The sequence below is a fragment of the Myxocyprinus asiaticus genome, chromosome 45 (genome assembly GCF_019703515.2).
Source record: "Myxocyprinus asiaticus isolate MX2 ecotype Aquarium Trade chromosome 45, UBuf_Myxa_2, whole genome shotgun sequence".
Lineage (NCBI taxonomy): Eukaryota > Metazoa > Chordata > Actinopteri > Cypriniformes > Catostomidae > Myxocyprinus > Myxocyprinus asiaticus.
In genome coordinates, this window is record NC_059388.1 from 17,322,139 (window position 1) to 17,345,815 (window position 23,677).

At 38.5% G+C, this 23,677-nt stretch overlaps 1 protein-coding gene across 1 annotated transcript in view; it reads right to left on the reverse strand.

The window, feature by feature from the left end:
- LOC127435091 (collagen alpha-1(VII) chain-like) overlaps positions 1–23,677 on the reverse strand; it is a 108,188-nt gene extending 84,511 nt beyond the window's left edge. The window contains exons 1-10 of the mRNA XM_051688267.1: positions 23,504–23,677; positions 16,089–16,308; positions 9,010–9,190; positions 8,677–8,836; positions 7,043–7,136; positions 5,493–5,660; positions 3,129–3,292; positions 2,793–2,922; positions 2,171–2,287; positions 1,799–1,954 (exon numbers count right to left, since the gene is read on the reverse strand). Coding sequence (XP_051544227.1) covers positions 1,799–1,954; positions 2,171–2,287; positions 2,793–2,922; positions 3,129–3,292; positions 5,493–5,660; positions 7,043–7,136; positions 8,677–8,836; positions 9,010–9,190; positions 16,089–16,164 — 1,246 coding nt within the window. The 5' untranslated portion in view covers positions 16,165–16,308; positions 23,504–23,677. The remainder of the gene's footprint in view (positions 1–1,798; positions 1,955–2,170; positions 2,288–2,792; positions 2,923–3,128; positions 3,293–5,492; positions 5,661–7,042; positions 7,137–8,676; positions 8,837–9,009; positions 9,191–16,088; positions 16,309–23,503) is intronic.

The following is a 23,677-nucleotide window of genomic DNA, read 5'->3' on the forward strand; positions in this document are numbered from 1 at the left end:
ACTGAAGTAGTTTAAGTCTTTGGTTCTTTTAATTGTGATGATTTTGGCTCACATTTAACAAAAACCCACCAATTCACTATCTCAACAAATTAGAATACATCATAAGACCAATAAAAAAAACATTTTTAGTGAATTGTTGGCCTTCTGGAAAGTATGTTCATTTACTGTATATGTACTCAATACTTGGTAGGGGCTCCTTTTGCTTTAATTACTGCCTCAATTCGGCGTGGCATGGAGGTGATCAGTTTGTGGCACTGCTGAGGTGGTATGGAAGCCCAGGTTTCTTTGACAGTGGCCTTCAGCTCATCTGCATTTTTTGGTCTCTTGTTTCTCATTTTCCTCTTGACAATTTTCAGGTCTGGTGAGTTTGCTGGCCAGTCAAGCACACCAACACCATGGTCATTTAACCAACTTTTGGTGCTTTTGGCAGTGTGGGCAGGTGCCAAATCCTGCTGGAAAATGAAATCAGCATTTTTAAAAAGCTGGTCAGCAGAAGGAAGCATGAAGTGCTCCAAAATTTCTTGGTAAATGGGTGCAGTGACTTTGGTTTTCAAAAAACACAATGGACCAACACCAGCAGATGACATTGCACCCCAAATCATCACAGACTGTGGAAACTTAACACTGGACTTCAAGCGACTTGGGCTATGAGCTCCTCCACCCTTCCTCCAGACTCTAGGACCTTGGTTTCCAAATGAAATACAAAACTTGCTCTCATCTGAAAAGAGGACTTTGGACCACTGGGCAACAGTCCAGTTCTTCTTCTCCTTAACCCAGGTAAGACGCCTCTGACGTTGTCTGTGGTTCAGGAGTGGCTTAACAAGAGGAATACGACAACTGTAGCCAAATTCCTTGACATGTCTGTGTGTGGTGGCTCTTGATGCCTTGACCCCAGCCTCAGTCCATTCCTTGTGAAGTTCACCCAAATTCTTGAATCGATTTTGCTTGACAATCCTCGTAAGGCTGCGGTTCTCTCGGTTGGTTGTGCATCTTTTTCTTCCACACTTTTTCCTTCCACTCAACTTTCTGTTAACATGCTTGGATACAGCACTCTGTGAACAGCCAGCTTCTTTGGCAATGAATGTTTGTGGCTTACCCTCCTTGTGAAGGGTGTCAATGATTGTCTTCTGGACAACTGTCAGATCAGCAGTCTTCCCCATGATTGTGTAGCCTAGTGAACCAAACTGAGAGACCATTTTGAAGGCTCAGGAAACCTTTGCAGGTGTTTTGAGATGATTAGCTGAATGGCATGTCACCATATTCTAATTTTTTGAGATAGTGAATTGGTGGGTTTTTGTTAAATGTGAGCCAAAATCATCACAATTAAAAGAACCAAAGACTTAAACTACTTCAGTCTGTGTGCATTGAATTTATTTAATACACGAGTTTCACAATTTGAGTTGAATTACTGAAATAAATGAACTTTTCCACGACATTCTAATTTATTGAGATGCACCTGTAATATCAAATAATTTACACCTTTATCATTATTATTATTATTATTAAAATTAGATTTGTTATTATCCAACAAATTATATTATATGTTTTTATATAACAATTCTAATGTAATTAAACAATACTGTATTTCAAAAGCTTCTAATGGTGGGGTAACCTTGATACATGAATATGGTCATTATTCAGTGCCATGGAATGTATCAAAGTAGCATGGTGTTACCATCTGAGATCATCACAGTACCATAGTAAAGACAGAGTACTTTTTGTACATGACATCACATTCAAGAGGCAATGGATAACTTAATTGTGTATAAAGGCAAAAAGAAAGAAGAAATGGACTTACGTGTTTTTCCGACTATTGACACAGGTTCACTGGGTCCCTCGGGATAGATGGCATAGATGCTGACAGTGTACTCTTTGTCCTCTTCTAAAGTGTCAATCATGTGAGAGGAGGTGTCACCCCTCAGCATCTGCTCATAAATGAGCCCGGGTCTGTCCGCTGAGGTGGAAATGATATCAGACTACATTAAATATCATAAAATAGCCTCTTACACGAGTTCCTTTCCCATGTTCCTTTACGAATCCCTGTCAGTTTGCATATGAGGCACATTCACAGTGCATTCTGAGAATATATGCTAATATATGTGGGAATCTATCAGAAGAACATCTGTAAAATGTGTATTATTCAGTCCCGGAATAAGCGAAGGTTTCTCACATCTTGGAACGTAGATTTTATATCCATCCACTTTTCCAAGAGGAGGTGTCCATCCAAGACGTAAAGAGAACAGCCCTTCGTCATTCAAACGGAAGTTGGCAACTGGTGGCACAGGAGCTGAAACACAGAAGAGAAATGCCAGTGTTAGAGTATGTGCATGCATTTTGGAATATATATATTTCTTTTAATTTAGAAAAAAATTTGCATGTATGATTCCTTCAAAAAGGTCAATATTACTGGGAGTTTTTGTGTAATATTGATAGTAATATTACTATTAAAGTATGTGTTTTTAGTAAATATGTAAATCTGCCTTTTTGAGGAATGTTTATCATGATAGAGAATATTTTCGGAGCACAGTGGCTTACAAATAATATTTGGAACCGCACTTTCATTGCATTAGACACAAAATATAAAACCAAAATGCATCTGTAAAAATATTATACTAGACATATTCTCAGAAGTAACCAGTTTGGTTTACAGTGGATGTCTGAAGTCAGTTCTCCTCAAGTTCACACAGGTGTTCTAGCAGGATAATCACAAATGTACACCTACTTTTTAAAAAGTGATTTAAGGGTCCAAATACTTAATGGGATCTGTAAACTGTATACAGTTCAACACGCACTGGTTTCTGTGATAATACTGGCAGATTCTTCTATGCGTCCAGGGTAGATGGCATATACAGTGAGAGAGTACTCAGTCTTGGGACTCAAACCGGATACTGGTGTGCTGCCAACATCTCCCTTCAGATCAATCTGAGAGACATTGAAAGACAGAGAGAATTATATTCATTTATTATTTCTGCTAAAATACATACGTTGTCATTCTAAACAAACCACACAAACACACAGCTTGTTGCCACAAACACAACACACACACATGCATCCTGTCCATGTGCTGCAATCCATCTGTTGTATGGTGCTGCATATGGTGTTCATGTGCATAGGTGAGCATATCTCACCTGTCTCTGCTGTGCTGGAAGCAGATGGCCCTTTGGAGACACAGGGGTTATGAGCAGCCTGTAGCCGGTAACATCTCCCGTAGCCTGACTCCAGCTCAGCTGCAGAGAGCTGTAACTCAACTCAATCACCTGCAGATCTTTAGGACCCACTATCCTCTCTACCACTATAGCAGGTCGAGAGAGAAAGAGTCAAAATCAAGGAAAGAAAGCAGAACGGATAGCAGGAGCATGATAGAATTGTGTAACACATAAAAATCCTTTTCTTAATCAGAATTTTTTTCTTTTATTGAAATAAAAATATCTAAATATTTGTAAAACAAGATTTACTTGAGAATTTATTTGTATGATAATAAGACTTGTTTTCAGCGAATATATCTTGAATATATGTGTACGTTTTTTAAGAATAAACCTTACTAAATTTTGTTGAATTTTAAAACGAGGTAAGAAATAAAGTTAATTCAAGATATATTCTCTAATAAAGGCATTATATCTTAGGGTTCACTTACTTTTTCAACAGCACTGTTAATGGGATGTGTTAAGCAAAGACATGAAAGATTATAATTGTTTGTGTGTTGTTAGCTTCAGCACACTGTGTTTGTCTATACTTGTGACTTTGATGAAGATGAGATCACATTTTATGACCAATTAATGCAGAAAACCAGCTAATTCCAAAGGGTTCACATACTTTTTCTTGCCACTGTTTATCATCTATAGATGATTTGAAAAAATGTCATATAATGAACATGTACATTTGAATGCTTACAAATGTTATTAACATTTTTCATAAATAAGCTCATTCACTTGCTCATTACAAATGTTTTCAGAAATTATTAGTATTTTTTACAAATTATTTATTAAAGTCCAGCTAATTAGTAACTACGGTCTGTACAAGCCGCACATTTGGTGTTGGTTTGTTATGGTATGTAGGCATGCTTTTATTATTATACATTTTTACAAATCATTTATTAATTATTTGTTCATATTTTTGTATGTTTCATGTTGTTTAATATATTTGCAAGAATTAATTAGTACCTTTATGGGCATTGGACTTTTATTGAAACACAAAATGTGTTACAGTAGCTCAAAGTCCAATGCCCATAAAGGTACTAAATAATCATTAGTAGGGGGCCTGGGTAGCTCAGCGAGTAGTGAGACTGACTACCACCCCTGGAGTCTTAAGTTCAAATCCAGGGTGTGCTGAGTGACTCCAGCCACATCTCCTAATCAACCAAATTGGCCCGGTTGCTAGGGAGGGTAGAGTCACGTTGGGTTAACCTCCTCATGGTCGCTATAATGTGGTTCTCGCTCTCAGTGGGGCGCATGGTGAGTTGTGCGTGCATGCCGTGGAGAATAGCGTGAAGCCTCTACATGCGCTACATCTCCACGGTAACGTGTTCAACAAGCCACGTGATAAAATGCACGGATTAATGGTCTCAGATGCTGAGATTCGTCCTCCGCCACCCAGATTAAGGCGAGTCACTACACCACCACAAGACTTAGAGCACATTGGGCATTCCAAATTGGGGAGAAAATCAGAAAATAATCAAATAAAATAATAATTAGTAAACCTTTATAAACATTTACAATGGATGAAGAGTTTCAACTTTAGATTGGGTACTTCAAAAATATGGACAAATAATTATTAAATGATTTGTAAAGATGTGTAAATAGTAAAAGCATGCATACATACCAAAACAAACAAGTAGTAAATGTGTGGCTTCAAATGTGTTTCAAGTGGTGACAAATACTAATAATTTCTTAAAAAATTTGTAAATGTAAAAAAGTGCATGGGCTCATTTACAAATCATTTATGAAAAAGTTTAATAACATTTGTAAGCTTTCAAATGTAAATTCTGTTAATATCTGTTAATCATTTTATAAAATTTGTAAAAACATTTGTATATGTTAAAAAGTGTAAAGCCATATATGAATGAAAGTTTAATAACATTCGTAAGTAAAATTTTCAAGGCACTTCACAAGGTCCCTCCAGCAAGTAGCACCCCAAGATGTATTTTTTCGGAACATTTGTTAGTATTTGAATTTACATTGACTAATGATATGTTAAGCATTATGTATTGTTAAATTAATTAGTTAATATTAACAAGCTCATTAACTCATATTTCTAAAAATCTCAATACACATTAACTAATGATCTGTTAAGCATTACATAATGTTTGTTAATGATTTATTAATGAAAGTTATTATAAATTGTGACCCAATTTGGTTTTTTAGTAAATGTATCTTACATAAAGGATGTTTAAAACAATACGTTTTTTACTATTTTCTATTTTCAGATATTTTTTGTTGCTTTATCTTGATGGTTCATGTTTATTAAGGCTTTAGCACAACTCATGGGAGTCTAACCTTTTTTTTTGACGGGTCGTGGAGGTTCTGACGCAGTGAAGCAGATGCGACGGGAGAGTTTGGGCAGCAGGTGCTCCAAGAAAGAGAAATCTGGGCTAAGCATCAGATGTTCCTCGTGAGGTTCTGTAACAATCTTCCTGAGATCAGACTGATCGGCGTTCCTCACCCCTGAAGAACACAGAGTAAACAAATTGGTCAGTTAAAAAGACACAGATTAACTTTTCTACTCTACATGTATTCTTTTCATTTATTACATGGCTCTTTGAAATCCTGAATTCTGATTGATCAGTCGGAACATTCTGCAGTGAAATATTTTTGTAATGTATAATCACCACTAAACTGCATAACTGACTGTTGGGCCAGGCAACCAATTTCCTTCATGATGAACTTTTATGATAAGGACAAGTTGCAGACCAGGCTCAAACCTGCATCAAATTCACTAACTATTGTGCCACAGCTTCAATGACAAGCATTTTTTCTTAACAACATATCATGGAGGCCTGTAAGACACAGTCAATGGTTAAAGCTCAACAGGCATTTTATGTGTGAGTGTATACACAAGTGACCCTGTGTCTCAGACCAGTGTTATTAAACAGTATATCAGTTGTAGATGTGACACAGAAAGTGATGACTGGAAAACATTATGGCATGTTGCCCTGTCGTACATACACCGATCAGCCACAACATTAAAACCACCTGCCTAATATTGCGTAGGTACCCCCCGTGCCACCAAAACAGCGCCAACCCGCCAATTTCTTCTTACCACAATTGTAAAGAGCGGTTATATGAGTTACCATAGACTTTGTCAGTTCAGACCAGTCTGGCCATTCTCTGTTGACCTCTCTCATCAACAAGCCATTTCCGTCCACAGAACTGCCCCTCACTGGATGTGTTTTGTACCATTCTGAGTAAACTCTAGAGACTGTTGTGTGTGAAAATCCCAGGAGATCAGCAGTTACAGAAATACTCAAACCAGCCCATCTGGCACCAACAATCACCCATGCGATTATCTAATCAGCCAATCATGTGGCTGCAGTGCATAAAAAAAAACCCATCAAAATGTGATCTCAGTGATTTGGAGTGTGGCATGATTGTTGGTGCCAGACGGGCTGGTTTGAGTATTTCTGTAACCCTGTCAAAATGGAAAAAGTGTGAGAAAGTCAAGGAAACAAGGCTGACACTCACACACAAACACACAGTACATGCTTTTTGTCTTGGTGCATTCACCAACATAACCACTTGCAGATGATGTGTGCACACTGGAAATAACTGCACTATACTGTTGTTATTCCGATTCAGACGTCAAACAATTCTGCCCCCAAAAGAAATCTTTTATCATTTTTGGATTTTTTTCCATTTTAAAATGTAATTTAAAATGTAATCAAAATTGTATTTAAATGTAATTAATTAAATTAATGGGATGCCCCCAAAGGTAGGTTTTTTCAGATTTAGCTCACTTTTGGGGATACTTCTGTCCCCAAGCTATCGCTAAGTGCATACACATGCATACAAGCATAAGGAAAGGACAAATACAAAGTTTGAAGACTCACCCACAGCAAACAGGGATATTCCACTGTCTGTTACAGCTTTAGCCGGACCATCAACCAGATCATCCGATTGGCCTTTAGTGATCAGAACAGCAATCTGAGGCCAGAGGGAAACATAGTGGGGTACTTTATATTCTAGCATACAAATACAGTTCAAGTGCATTCTAAAAAACCCTAACAACAAGGTAATACTTGCAGATGCCCATAGACATGCTGCAGGCTTCTCAAAAATCATAAATCTTGCAAAATCCAAAGGTGCATAAATGCATAAAAATGTCTCTCATTGACTAAGAATTATTTACAAGAGTGATCTTAAACTGCTCAATCTGCCATTAAGAACACCACACTGACACTGATGCCCTTGAAAGCACACGGCACGAATTATCATCTCATCGCATACGTAATTCCTCGACTGCAGCAGATCCAAACCTGCCTAAACCTGCAAAGTCGCTTATATTCACAAATGATTATTCGGAAAAAGAAACATTACTTGGTTCACTTAAAGTTCACCTGCATTGGTCAAGCTGTGTCTGGATTCATCTATATGCACCAAACACTAACACGCCATTATAGTGTATGTGTGTGATGTGAGTTTTAATAAAAGCTGAAATCTCTGCAGTTCATTATGAACACTCGCCGTTCCTCTCACATCTTCACACCAGGTGCTCTATGGCAACACCAGCAGCTGTGTGCAGTTTGGAATCATAATCAAGCCCTAAATTAGGAAGGGTGGGACACTGCGGTGTAGAGTGTGTGCACTGCAGCATGGACGAGATGTCCTGACAGAATCAACAGGGTGACAACAAGTGCAGCTCTCTGTGATATATTTAGTTGTGTATACATTTAGCTGTGTATGTACAGTATGCCAGGACATTCAGATTGGGATACATTTATTGAAGTAATGGCATTTGGATATTTCCCAGATAAAAAAAAAAAAAAAAGGAACTGTAGATGTAGGGGTTATGCAGGTCTTAGCTGGTTTAAGTTGATCTAGCTGGTCTCCCAAACTGGCCAAGCTGCTGATTAGCTGGTTTAGCTGGTCAGCCATCAGGTATCCTAGTTTAGACAGCTAAAAATGTTCAAAACCCCTCTAAAAACACCAAAACAGACCATCTTAATGCAGCTTGGACAGGCTGGGAGAACAGCTAACCACTTTAGGCTGGTTTAATTTTTTTTTTTTTTTTTTTTTTTTTAATCAGGGTATATCTATATTATTATTAATTTACATACATCAATAAAAACCAAGCAGGCGGTCTGACTCAGTAACAGTATATGGCATCTTTAGGCATTAAGTTAATTATAGTTAGTTAAGTGTTAAGGTGGCTGACATGCAACTCTAATAATTATGTGTAAAGATGCAATGCCACATAAAAGCCATATTAAAATATGTCGGCTCTGACCCACCTGACTACCAAATACCAGAGATTTAGTTCTGTGTTAAATATGCTACTTCTGATGCAGCTTTTATGCTGCCTTTGCAGGGTCAAAACTTTGTTCTCTCACACAAACGCTAAAAAGTTGTGACTTACAGAAATTCAACATAACAAATCAGAATTTAAATTCGTCATTCTAAGATAAAAAAAAAAAAAAAGTTATTTTTGCTAATGTAGTTTAGCATTGTGATTGAAGGGTTTCACCTTTGGGGCATTGTCTCTGATGATGGAGGCACTAAAGACAGACTCTACTAGGAATTCCAATGCCAGACCAGTGCGACTGTTGCCTCCCTCGTACGGCACCTCCTCCAAGGCCCTCAACACCTCATCCAGAGTCGAATAATCCGTCAGAGCTATACGCATCCTGTATAGAACCACACATACAGTACAAAGCATTTAGACCTGTAAGAGGCATTCTTACAGTTTATACTTACAGGCATTCACACACATGTTCACAATGTTTTTTCTCTCATAATCATACACAGCTTATATGCACTAACACTAACATACTGCAGTGAGAATATTGTTCATCTGTACCTGGGCATGTCTGCAAAGACTGTCACTCCAAAGCGAACACCCTCTGGTCCAACCACACTGCCCTGAAATGATCTAATGATGTCAGATACAAACTCTCTGATCTGCTGGAAACTGGTTGGACCCACTGACCAGGAGTCATCAACCAGGAACACAATATCTGCAGGCATGGCTGTGCGACATTCTGAAAAAGAACAAGTGAAATTTCAATAGACTAAGGTGGTCCTAAAAGATTGTAATGGTTAGAGTATTGATAGGCTCAACTTCATTCTATCAAGCCTTTACTGTTTACAACCAACCACATGTGTGAAGTTGATGTATAATAGTCACCATTAGATGGCAGTGTAGACTCAAAGACAAACATACAGCTGATGCTTTAGCTATAAAAACAACAACAACAACAAAAAAAAACAGACCTACAATAAAATTATGCCCAGGGACCTTCACTTTAGAAACCATAACAAATAAGAAGAGCAAGTACTGACAAGATGACCTACAGAGGTAATGTCCAGTAACCCAGTGCTTGTGTCTGATGTGGCCCATAAAAACAGGACATTTAACTCAGCTTCTTCTTCTTTTGCAAGTAAAAATTCTTAAGACCGGATCTACATATCTATTTCACAAGTTCAGTGGTTAGTATAGACGTACTAAACTATGACTGTGCAACAGGTTAAATTAACGCAAAATCAACTTTATTGATCCATTATAGTCACTTACTGTCTAGATTCTACTCTTAAGGTTAAATCCAACCAATAACATCATTACACTGCCGAACTTATGTTTGGAACTTCATTTATTTCTGCCATTGATCACTGCAAATGTGGCCTCAGTTTTTAGGGTCATTGCACAATCATTGTGAAACTCATGATGACTGGCACAAAGTCAACTGCAGATGTCCTTTGAATCAGACAACTCTCCAAAGACAAGCCATTTTAGGGTTGAGCTAATTAGAACTATATTAGACTTGAGAGAAGCAGATACTGTGTACTGCCAGATTCTGAGACATCGGAGAAGATTGTTTTACACACCCACACCTGAAATACAGCAAAACAGAAGGAGACAAGTACATCCCCAGCTTTAAAACGCCTCCAGCTTTCTCACCAAAGAAAGCCTTGGCACTTCATTTGAAATGTACTGTCCATTAGTAACTTTCTGACTTTAAAAAGGGGGAAAACATGAAACAGCAGCTTAGTTTCTTTCCCCCCCATGCAACCACACAATGACAGACTCCATTATAAACTCTGAGCATAATACCACTCTAGAAACAAAAGTGTATGCAATAAACACCAGGAAGTTATTGATGATCTGGCAGGAAATTCATAAAAAGTTTTGCTTCATTTCCAGAAAAGCTGCTTTAGCTGGAAAAATCTGTGACGCCCACATCAAAAGGGAACAAATACTGCACACTTCAGTGATTTATCATTGATATACAGCATACAGTGTGCTATGAGAGAGAATAATGCTTTCATGGAATTGGGAAGTTCATCAAAAGTGATCTTGCAGCCTGCAGACTTTAACTGTCTACTAAAGACATTCTCTGCAGGCAGTGCTGATGGTCCAGAAGCATTCGACCAATGGCAGAAAGGAGGGCAGATGAACTGGGAAAAAAATGAATTAGGCAGTTGCATTCTCAGTTTGTGCATCTTAATTCAGGGGAGAACATTACATTCAGAAGGTTAACCCTTGGATGGACTCACGAGTCAATTTGACCCGATTGAACTTTTAACACTGATTTAACATCAGCTTTAAGTTTTCAGCCTGAAACTTCATGACATCCTCCAGAGAGGCGATCTGAACCTGGCAATGTTTTTTTTTTACAATTTCGATTTATTTGAAAAACCTACTTTTTCGAACTCGTCCTAGGCCGTTTGCCCGATTCTCACGAAACTTGGTGTATATCATCTACAGACCCTCCTGACAAAAAATATTCAAAGGAATTTTGATTCGTCTAATCGTTCCAAAGATATAAGCAAATATGTTTTGGGTGTGGCCTATAATGAGTAATTAGCCTGTACCTTGTGAGTGCAATTTTCAAACTTAACAAAATTTGTACACATGGACAAGAGAACACTCTGAGGTCCATAACGAGTTTCGTTCATTTTCGATGCTAGGGGGCACTATAACTTAAGGCAATCCTATTTTTGCAACTGTGCTCAAAGCAGGTGAAATGTCACACCAAAATAGCTGTCCACAGCAGTTTGTTTTGGTCATCTTGCCATATGTGCTTGGCCCCCGACAATAGTCACTTGCGGCTATATGCTTCTATTTCTTATTCTTCTTTTTTTTCTGTCCTAAAAGTGTCTGGGCGTCAGAGACCATAAGTCGTGGAAACAATAAACTTGGCAGGATGATCCCAAATCTATAGGTGGCACTATAATAAACACTTTTAAGTTTTGATTCATACTGTATTTCTGCAACCATAAGGGCTAGAATCAAAATTTTTCCTCTGACTCCCTGGGTCAAGCACTACAAAATTTATATACTGTATCTGATATCATTTCTGTCGATATTTTTTTTCCGCCATTTTGACAGTTTCAAAAACCTACTTTTTTGAACTTTTCCTAGACTGTTAGTCCGATCGGCACAAAATTAAGTATACATCATCTACAGATCCCCCTGACAAAAAGTTATCAAAATAATTTTGATATGTCAAATAGTTCGGAAGATACTAACGATACAATTCCTTTGGTTTAACGCAATTTGAGTAATTGATCAATATCTACTCAACCCAAACTCCAAACATAACCAAACTCAGTAGACATAGGCCAAAATGGCCGCCAATAGTCAATCAAATTTCAGCACCTTATAACTCGTATTGGGAATGGCCGTGGGTTATGGAAATTACTATACACAAGCAGGGTGTCAACTTGAAGCCACATATCAAATTTTGTGAAATCGGCCACACGGTGGCAGTATAATGAGCTTATTCACATTTTTGCTCATAACTCCGGAACCGTATAAGCTATAATACAAATGTGTAGCTTCTTTGAATCCACCAGTGCCCCACAATGATATGGTCACTTGAATTTCCATTTCAGCAAGAAACTTTTTTTTACAATTTCGATTTATTGAACCTACCTTTTGAACTCGTCCTAGGCCGTTTGCCTGATTCTCACGAAACTTGGTGTATATCATCTACAGACCCTCCTGACAAAAATTATTCCAAATAATTTTAATGCGTCGAATTGTTCCAAAGATTTAAGCAAATATGTTTTGGGCCTGGCCTATAATGACTAATTAGCCTGTATCTTGTGAGCGCAATTTTCAAACGTAACAAAATTTTTACACATACGTAGACAAGAGAACACTCTGAGGTACCATAACGAGTTTCATTCATTTTTAATGCTAGGGGACACTATAACTTAATAAAATCTTATTTTTGCAACTGTGCTCTCAAACAATCTCACACACAAACACATACACCACACATGTCCACAAACAAGCTCACAAACAAGCTTACACACAAACACACACATACATACATAAATACCTACATACATTAATCCATATGTACATGCACGCACACACACAGACATACACACACACACACACACACACACACAAACCATTATTGACAATAGACAAATGCAAACACAAGATTTTTTTATTGATATTAATTTGTTCAAAAGTCATTTTACTGTTAATTCAGTGTTAATTATATGTTTATTAAACGTTCGACACGTTAAAAAGCAATATAATGAACAAATAAACACCTGTTCAAAAAAAGTAGAATTAATGGCATTTAAAGTTATTAGTTATTGGATAATTTTTTCGAATAATAATTAAACGAGAGAGAGAGAAACTGCTCCGAACGATTCAGTGCATCAGTGAGCTGTCCAAATGATTAAAATTGAATCGGGAACCGATGTTTCTAATCGTTCATTATAAATAGCTGACTCAAAAAAGTGATTCATTCATGAATCGGACAGCTAAAGTTCTGATTCTGAAAAGCTGACAGAAAATACCGGAATTGGTAAAAGCTCACTGACAACTGGCAAGTAATATGTACAAAGAATATTTTAATTGCTGTTTCTGCTGTTTGAGTTACGGTTTTGTTATCTGACCATTAAAAACATACAGTAGGCCTGTAAGATTGATTACTGGGGTTAGAAATTTGTGCTTTTACCTCTAACTGGATTTTGAAAGACAAAAAGCAGGTGTGATACTGAACATATACAAGGATGTGACCTCAGAGAGCGCATTCTTTACATTCCATAGTCGAGTGTCTGTCACTGCAAACAGCCATTTTAAAGAGGTGTGGAAAATTACAGTGTTTCAGGGCATTAGTGCCTCAGTCAGTAATTGGTCCTGACAGGCTCCTCTAAAACCATCCTGCGTGAATTCAATATGTTTCACATTCTTGTTTGTTCTATCTATCTCTCCCTCCCTCAAACACACAGCTCAAGGTGAAATATACACAGACTGATTTATTTACAGACAGTATTGTGGGGATGGAAATCAGAGAAGGATACAGTGATTTATCTTAAAAGGCTTAGACCAGAGGCTTCAAGCTGCAGGAGGTATACAGATGCCCCACAGCAGAAACCGACTTCACTGACAAGCTATTACAAAAGAACTTTCTAACCCTTTTAGAAGAGACAGATCTGAGTTCTGTTACTTCAACAAAAGATATTTTTATGTTTTAAGGTGGGGTTTTTTTTTTTCAGGACAAAAAACCATAGGAGAGAAAAAATACAAATGAGTTCTCTTTAATATCTCAACTGTTTCTCATAGATAGTAATAAGAATGGAGATCAAAAGGAGATTTCTGTTGAAGTCACCTGGTTCTCCAGATTCAGAAGAGATTTCTAAAGGATCAGAAGAGATCTCAACAAAGTATCAAACTGAGCTCAAGATACCACAGTCAGCAATCAAGCCTGCACAATAAACAAATATTTCTCATGATTTCCTTCAAGACCAAATTATCTGAGCTCTGCTAATCATATTAATTATTATACTCATAGATAATGCAATAAAACAATAATGCCACAGCTCAGATATCAAGGATATTTTTAGTGATGCTGTATACTGTAAGGTGACAAAGTGTACCCTTGCTGAAAAGACCATCTTAGGGTAGCAGGAATTTCCATTCTGGTCCAGGCTGGTTTATGCTGGTTTGTTAATGGTCTAGCTGGTGGACTGCACTGCATAGCCATAGTAAAACTAAACAGGTGAAACAAAAGAGGTCAAAAATTCTCATTTATCTCAACGACAGTTGAAGTAAAAGTATGTGACCTGAATGTTGCCATTTTTCAGTTTTGGGCACAAAGATTTTGAGCCAATCACCTGAGCTGACTAATCACACTGGATAGGAAAATAATAAGTGTGTTTGACTTGAACTGCACCTTGCCTTACCGATTGGCGAGATTTGCCAGTTGCAGTCGGGGAAGGAGTTGAAAAGAGTCATGTGCTAAACCTACATCGGTGACGGATGATTGCGCAATGTTTGTTTTCTTTATTGCAGATGAAGTGAAATTCAGATTTTACATAAAATAACAAGAAACATTATCATTCTAAATGGTTATGTGAAGCTTAAAACAGTGCCTGCTGTGTGTACAAGAAGAAAGAAGAATAAAAGCCCATATTATTTTAATACCAATAAAGAAGATTATTTTTAGTTATTTTGAATTTCATTTATTTTTTATGAATAAACATGATTACTTAATCAGTAATTAGTAGAGTTTAGCGGAACAGAAGGTGTCAGAATAATACCTTAGTAATGGCATACTACCATACTACTCTTACTATTTCTGCCATAGACTGACATAACAGAAGCAGTAAAAGTAGTATTTGTAGTATGTCATAGTGAGCCCATGAAACACACGTCACTGTTGTCATCGGTGAGTCTGACCAATCACGAATAAGCTGTGTCATCATCAAATCTTGTGCAGCCACTTTAGAACAACATGCCGGCTGAACCAGGCGGCTGCTCTCGAATAGCTCTGCGGTACTTTAAATGAAATATGTCATGGTGATGCGGTGGTGGTGGTGGTGGTGGTGGTCACACTTTAGGAGCCTTCCAAAAATTGGGCAATGGTAAAACATCCACTATAAAATAATGCAATATTTGTGATTAATATGCTCATTGCAAAACAATTTTTATAGTGCCAGAATATGGCAACTTTTGAACGGTCATCATAATGGTGTAGTTACACACACTGAGCACTTTGTTAGGAACCCTATTGTCCTAATAAAGTGCCCGACATGGTCTTCTGCTGTTGAAGCACATCCACCTCAAGGTTCGACATGTTGTGCATTCTGAGATGCTATTCTACTCATTACAATTATACAGAGTGGTTATCTGAGTTACCGTAGCCTTTCTGTCAGCTTGAACCAGTCTGGCCATTTTCCATTGACCTCTCTCATCATCAAGGCATTTCCATCCGCAGAACTGCCCCTCACTGGATGTTTTTTTGTTTTTGACACCATTCTGAGTAAACTGTAGAGACTGTTGTGTGTGAAAATCCCAGGAGATCAGCAGTTACAGAAATACTCAAACCAGCCCATCTGGCACCAATAATCATGCCACGGTCTAAATCACTGAGATCACATTTTTCCCCCATTCTGATGGTTGATGTGAACATTAACTGAAGCTTCTGACCCGTATCTGCATGATTTTATGCATTGCACTGCTGCCACACGATTGGCTGATTAGATAATCGCATGAATAAGTAGGTGTATAGGTGTTCCCAATAATGTTTTCAGTGAGTGTATATAAACTACCAGCAGGGGCTAACTTCCCTGCTAACCAGCCAAAACTGACCCCTTGGGTGAAGCTGGTTGACCAAGGAAGTAGTCTTTCTGGATGACATAGAAGCACCCAGCATCTAAAACACAACATGCTGGTCTTTTCAGCAGGTATTAAATCATGATAATACAATTATCTTTTATGTGTACAATGAAAAAAACAATCCTTTGCTATTGTAAGGTATTTGAAATGGAACTATTTGGGAATTCTAAACATTTACAGTCCTGCAACCTATTTTGAGAGTGTGACTGATTGAAGGGCAGGGATATTGGCAGTTCTCAGGGGGACTGAAGAGGCCCTATCACATGTAGATAAAGTGTGATTCAGCAATCTACCTTCAGTCTCTGCAGTGATGCTTTGATAGGAGAGAGACATGGACAAGAGGGAGATCCACACGGCGTAATATCCCATTCTCTCTCTCTCGTCCTCTGTCTTTCTCTTTCGTGCTCTGTCCTCCCCTTCTTATCTCTCTGCTGACAGATCCTCTTCCCTGGACTGTTGTCCTTAGACGGGCTTATTCCCTGCTTTATTTAGCTGCAACACTCTCCCTTTTATCTGCAAAATAGAGAGAGAGAGAGAGAGAGAGAGAGAGAGAGAGAGAGAGAGATCGGTATCACCATACATATGCATATAGACACATTCAGAATAATGATTTTGATCTGTTCTGTTAGCAGAGTCAATGTTATCTCTCAGTTGCCTGTATAATCCAGCACATTTATCCTGTCAGATATGGCTGTACAGTCCTGCTGAGCATCAGTTAAGAAATGAATAGCACTCAGAGGGAGACAGGAACAGTATTATTAAAATGAAAGAGAACTGTTTCTTAGAGGTTAAGAGACTGGGAAACTGCACAACAATGTGAGCAGAATTATTTATATTTTTTCTCTCATCCTTAAATTTGTTTAAATAAAGTTGTCTCTGTTTCATGATAAAACGATTGACTATATTTTTAGTCATTTAAAATGTTAAGTCTCTTTCTTTTGAGAAAAAAGACCAAAAACATTGATGACTCATTTTACGCTACGCAGATTTTTGTCCAATCAAACACTCTCTAGAATCACAATTTCCACCCCCTTAAAGGAATAGTTCACCCAAAAATTATAACTTAAGATCAAAATGTAACTAGTTTTTCACTACTGTTAGGTGCTGGTTAAGGTTCAGGATGTCTGTTTTATTCACCTCTCATTTATCTTTTTGGACACTATTGGTTAGGTTTAGGCTAAAGTTTTAGGTTAGGGAAGTGTGTTTTACTCAGTAAAACCTTCATCTAAAATTCACCTTAAAAACCTTGTCTGATTACAACATAATTTCACTAGTTTTTGGTGCACCCCACTGGACATTTCACAGGGAAACTGCAGCCAAACGTGTAATACAATTTAATTCTTTAAATAATTTGTTTTGCAAAAATCTTGCCATGGTCATGGTAATTTCATGATTTCAGGAATTATTAGTTTTGGGTAAACTATTCCTTTAATACCACCTACTAACAATGAGCAAGCAGCAACAGTTTTTGGCTGTAGTGTAACTACAGACTATAGAGCTGTTTAGCTTGTAGTCCAAAAACCCGGAAGAGAATTTGCCATGGGTTCTCTCTGGATTTTCCTATGGGTTTTTATAATGGGTTTTTTGAACTTATGAGAAAAATAAGGTCTGTGGTAAACATTACTTGACGATACGTGGACGTTATGTTCTACAACTTAAAATACACACAGTCACACCTCAAATGTGAAATTTGAAGCCATAGTGAATTACATACTTTTTTAAAGACGCACAGCAGCTTCAAAATTCACGTTTAAGGTATGACTGTGTGTAATTTAAGTTGTAGAACAAACCGTCCACTTATTGTCAAATAATGTTTACCACAGACCTTATTTAACACATAAATTCAAAAACCCCATTATAAAAACCCATAGGAAAACTGAATTAGACTTCCAGGTCCACCTACAAATTGACATCACGGCTGAACAGCTCTATAAAAAAGGGTATGTCCTGACTCCTGTCCAAACTTTCTTAATCAGTAGGAAATACATTGTCACAGGAAAGAAAACTGCGATCATCAAGCGATGTCACGGGGCCTTTAAAGGTGCATTAAGTAATATTTGTTTATGTTTTGCGATATGGCAGTCTTCTCTGACTTATACTAACACCTAGGGGCATGGATGAAGCATCACGCAAAACCAAACGTTTATTTTACCAATACAAGTGTAGAAATGCGATGTTCATAGTCAGCCATAACTGATTAATTTCGCTAGTGAGTAAATGTGTCCAATAATAGGGATGTTAATGAGATAAAGTGTGAAGTATTTATTTGGTCATGTGATCTCAACATGTCAACCTGAAGACACAGACTGCGTCCGAATATGGGAAAATGCTGCCTTCGGGGGCTGAGGTAAGATGAAAAAGGTGCTTTTTAAACTGATAAGAGACCAGTTTCCTTTAGAGTTCCATTCATCCAAAAACGCTGTCATTTAAACCATTAACTGATTAGGTAGCTGCCTATGTTTTTGGATGCAGCCAAAGCCCATGTAAAGCAGCCCTAACAAAACTAACTGTTTAACTCTGATCCTGGCATCCTCCGTCGGTGTTGTTGATTTCAGTGTTGTTGGTTTCGGTGTTGTTGTTTATATTGAATCGCATGTTCCAACCTTGTCAGAAGAAAAATTGTAGACACTAGATTACATCACTATGGTGGTAATTTTTGGCAATGTGAATGCAACGTAAGTGAATTCCTCGTAAGAGTTCTCATCTAGAAAGTTACTAAAGGAAAGGTACAGGACTGTAGGAGGGAAAGGGCCTATTGAAAAAGGGAAAATTACAGATTGCATCTTTATTCTAGAGAATAAACTGCTGTACAGTAACACATTTGAACATTATTCAGAAAAAGGCTGAAAACCTTCAAGGTAAGATCATAGCAGCATGAAACTGATCAACAACAAAGCTCTCATGAAACACTGCAATGTATTTATGGTGCATTTATATTTTTAAAATTGCAAGTTTCTCTGACTTCAGCAGTGTTATGGGGCAACAGGGTGTTGGGCGCCCAAGGCTCATTGATGCGCGAACTGACAGAAGGTCAACTGTGGCACATGTCACAGACAATTTTAACGAGGGTTATGGGAAGAATGTGTCACAACACACAGTGCATCGCACCCTGCTGCGTATGGGGCTGTGTAGCCGCAGACTGGTCAGAGTGCCCATGATGACCCCTGTCCACCGTCAAATGTGCCTACAATGGGCACGCGAGCGTCGGAACTGGACCTTGCAGCAGTGGAAGAAGGTCGCCTGGTCCGATGAGTCCCGTTTTCTTTTAAATCACATGAACGGCCATGTACATGTGTGCCGTTTACCTGGGGAAGTGGTGGCACCAGGTTGCACTGTGGGAAGACGACAAGCCGGTGGAAAGAGTGTGATGCTCTGGGCAATGTTCTGCTGGGAAACCCTGGGTCCGGCCATTCATGTGGATGTCAATTTGACACGTGCCACCAACCTAAACATCATTGCAGACCAGGTACACCCCTTCATGGCAATGGTATTCCCTGATGGCAGTGGCCTCTTTCAGCAGGATAATGCACCCTGCCACGCTGCACACATTGTTCAGGAATGGTTGAGGAACATGATGAAGAGTTCAAGGTGTTGCCCTGGCCTTCAAATTCCCCAGATCTCAGTCAGTTTGAGCATCTGTGGAATGTGCTGGACCAACAAGCCCGGTCCATGGCGGCTCCACCTCGCAACCTACAGGATCTGCTGCTAATGTCTTGATGCCAGGTACCACAGAACACCTTCAGGGGTCTTGTAGAGTTCATGCCTCGGCGGGTCAGCCCTGTTTTGGTGGCACGCGGAGTACCAAGAACATATTAGACAGGTGGTCATAATGTTATGGCTCATCAGTGCATGTAAAAAGAAAAGGAGGACTTTACTAATAATAGATCAGTATTTGGCCAATAACTGGGTCAACTTGGCTGATGAACATGAGTATTAGTGTCATTTAATTTCAGAAATTGTATTGTACCATATAAAAGTATTTATACTTTTATCTCTGTAGTTAAGGGACAGTGGTGGCTCAGCGGTTAAGGCTCTAGATTACTGATGAGAAGGTTGGGGGTTCAAGCCCCAGCACTGCCAAGATGCCACTGTTGGGCCCTTGACCCCATCTGCTCCAGGGGTGCCATATCATGGCTGACCCTGCACTCTGACCCCAGCTTAGCTGGGATATGTGAAAAAAAGAATTTCACTGTATATGTGTGATGAAAAAATAAAGTTATAAATGTTCAGCATCCAGATGTATTTCAATGTATCTTCTACTTTCATCTATATTGCTTCTCTCGAACTGAGTAGTTTATTAAATTGTGCTGTGTGACAGAACACAAGATTGAAAATCTCTCCAAACAGCCAAAAGATGTTTCAATATTACTAAATCTTTTCATCTTTTGAAACCACAGCTTATTCCATAAAGAGACTGCTCTTTATACAAAACTCAGAGGTGTCAGACAGGTGAGCAGTCTCCTCTCCAAACACTGTCATTTCAAATACTGTGATAATCAATAATGACCATACAGACTTAATGATCTTGCAAAGAACTGCTGTGGATTTGTCAGGATACATTTGTGGGGAATATTGCAGCTAGCAAGTCTCTGTTCAGCCAAAAGACAGCACTGTCAGGCTGCGCGGAAACCACAGCCTTGCTAATACAATCTTTTACTGCACGACTGCCACTTCTAATGTGTAGGGAACAAGTTTGACAGTCCACAAAATTAATGCAGCTGCATGGGTTCGGTGACTTTAACAAACTTCTCTTGGCTGTGCATGAGACTCTATAAAGCATTGTTACATAGTACTAAAACTTTATATCGTAGCAGGCGTCATCGCAGACACTTTTAAGCAGGTCAAACAGCTTTGGAATATACAGTTAAAGGGACAATTTACCCAAAAATAACATTTTGTCATTATGTACAAATCTGTCAAATCTGTATGACTTTCTTTCCTCTATCCCCACCATTCACTTGCATTGAAAGGAAAAAAAGATGCGATGAAATTTAATAGTGACTGAGGCTAACTTTCTATCTAACACCTCCTTGTGTTCCACAGAAGAAAGGAAGTCATACGGTTGGAAAAATATCAGGGTGAGTCAACGATGATAGAATTGTAATTTTTTGTGTTTACTGTCTCTTTAAATTTAAATTAGTATCCTATAGCAGATGTTGTGGAGCATTGCCAGACCTTTCGTGGCGGAGCTACACTGCGCATGCCAGTCAAACTTGGTCCTGTCCGAGCTTGTAAGCCCACATCTTCCGTACAGTGGGCTGCAATGCAGCACCACGAATGACACATAGCTAAATACAGGACAACTGTGGTACTCTGGAAGGGGCAGATAAGGTGTTTTGGTGACAATCTTAAATTACTTCACTTTGGCTTCAGAGGTTGTCTGATTGTGTGATTTATGAATGTATCTGATAGAACGAGTGATTATTTCTGTCAACGTACAGACAGGAAGGTGCTACCACCGTAACTCAAAGGATATTTCTATCTATTAAATACACAACAACTTCCATACAGCAAAGTCACACAGCAGAGGATGTAATCTCATGAGTACAGGCTGACCTGTGCAATGACAGAGTGGTGAGCATGCAGTTGGATTGTGCACTTTGAAGGATTATAAAGGTACATGAGTCAGCCTAAGTCCGCTTCTCTCTCTCTCTCTACAAGCCCTGCTGTTTGTGAGCCATTTCTGCATGCTGCCACTTCATAGGAGTTTATCTCTGTAGCTGTAAATTAGGTATTAAATGCACATTAAGGCAAAACGTATGACTTTTTTATGATCGTTCCCACACCCTTATGTCATTTAAAACCCGTATGGCTTTCTTTCCTCTGTGGAAGTATAAACAATGACAACCTCAGTCACCATTCATTTTTATTGTATGGAGAAAAAAAAAAAGATGCAATGCAAGTGAATGGTGACTGAGGTTGTCAGACCCTAATTATCTCCTTTTGTTTTCCACAGTAGAAAGAAAGTGGGTTTGGAACAACATGAGGGTTAGTAAATGATGACATATTTATTTTCTCCCAGTTCTCTCATTATTTATAGGAGGGCTGTCAAAGTGGAGTTACATATTAAAAAAGGACTTAAATATTGATCTATTTCTCACCCACACCTATCATATCGCTTCTGAAGACATGGATTAAACAACTGGAGTCATATGTATTAATTTTATGCTGCCTTTATGTGCTTTTTGCAGCTTCAAAGTTTTGGCCACCATTCACTTGAATTTAATGGACCAACAGAACAGAGATATTCTTCTAAAAATCTTTGTTTGTGTTCAGCTGAAGAAAAAAAGTCATCCACATCTGGGATGGCATGAGGGTGAGTAAATGATAAGATAATTTTGATTTTGAGGGGGAAATATTGGAGCTACATAAAATCAAACAGTCAGAAACAGTCCATAAAATTGTTACAGGAACCAATATGTTGTGTGCACACAAAATCAAACATGAACCACATAAACAGACACTTTCAAATCCCCAAAAATGTTATGTTCAATAGAGCCCATTCATGAGATAAGCCAAACATCTTAAATGGAAGTCTTGCAAGTCTATACATAACGTCTGCTGTAACACAACCTTCAAAATGCACTCTCAATACTCTTTCTCCCGCTCATAATATAAGCTGGAAAAGATGCTAATGGCAGTGGCTTATCAGGTGCCATAAGAGGCTGGCTGCCATTGTATAGTAAATAAGTGACATCATTTTCTGCCTCTATGACATTATGACTGAATGATGCTCGACTATAAGAGATGTGTAAAAACCTGCAAGTGGAGGAAAAAGCAATCTGATTAAAGACATCACCAATACACTCTCCATTTTGTTCAAGGCTTTTTGGTTGCATTAGTTGGGCTATTGAAGCTGTGCCAGTAAATGGAGTGGGACAGCATACAGAGGAATGAGTCTTGATTTTGCTCCACAATTACATATTACAGAATGCATTAAACAAATAAATGAACCTAGGTGAAATCATATTGTTTCTGATCAGCTGGATTCTCACACTGGGTGTGTTGTGTGCATATTTGTGAGAAAATGATATTTAAAGAGAGCAATTACAGTAGCTTAGATCAGTAGTTCTCACCTTGGGTTGTGACCCAAAAATGGGTCTTGTAGGGTTGCAAACAGCAGGGAAAGACAATGCTTAATGCAAATAATAAGATGCAACTAACCATATAATTGTGCATTTAGGCAATGGCAAAATTAACAACCAACTTTTAAAAGGGAGGAGAAAACAATTCCCATACCTTTGCTGTTGACGTCAGAGGTTGTGAGTCCAATCAAACTTTACTAGATTTTGGCACAAATTCTAAGCTAGCCAAATTAAAACAGATGCCAACATGGACAGTTTGCTTGACATTCCCTCATCCTCAAAAACCATGAACAAAACAAAATATGACCCAGACAACATTAAATACAGGTTCTAGATTTGGTATTGCATTCAGTCGCCAATTGATGCCCAATGTAAAGTCTGGGTCCTGAAGCAAACCCAGTTGAGAACCACTAGACACTCTGAGACATTAAGAGTCAACATGAGAGAGAAAAATAGGGATAGAAAGAGAAACTTGGCAGCGATCTGGATAGATATACAGCTTTTTGTATTGTGAGCCACTGGGCTGCATAGTCAGAGTTGTGGAAGACAGTACAGACAAATTGTCATCCATTCCAGATCCAGAGTTACATTACAGTGCACTCTTAAGACAGAACCTCACTCACCTCTCACACGGTACCTAGCACCATGATCCTCCTCTCATATGCAAAATCAGCCGTTCTCTTCAAACAGACCCAATCCACTGGAGATTCATTATTCTTCTGTAATAATCCAATTCATGAACCGGTTATGGAACTGCAAGCTCTGTTAGGTACAGTCCCAGGACAAGGGGTGTGAGA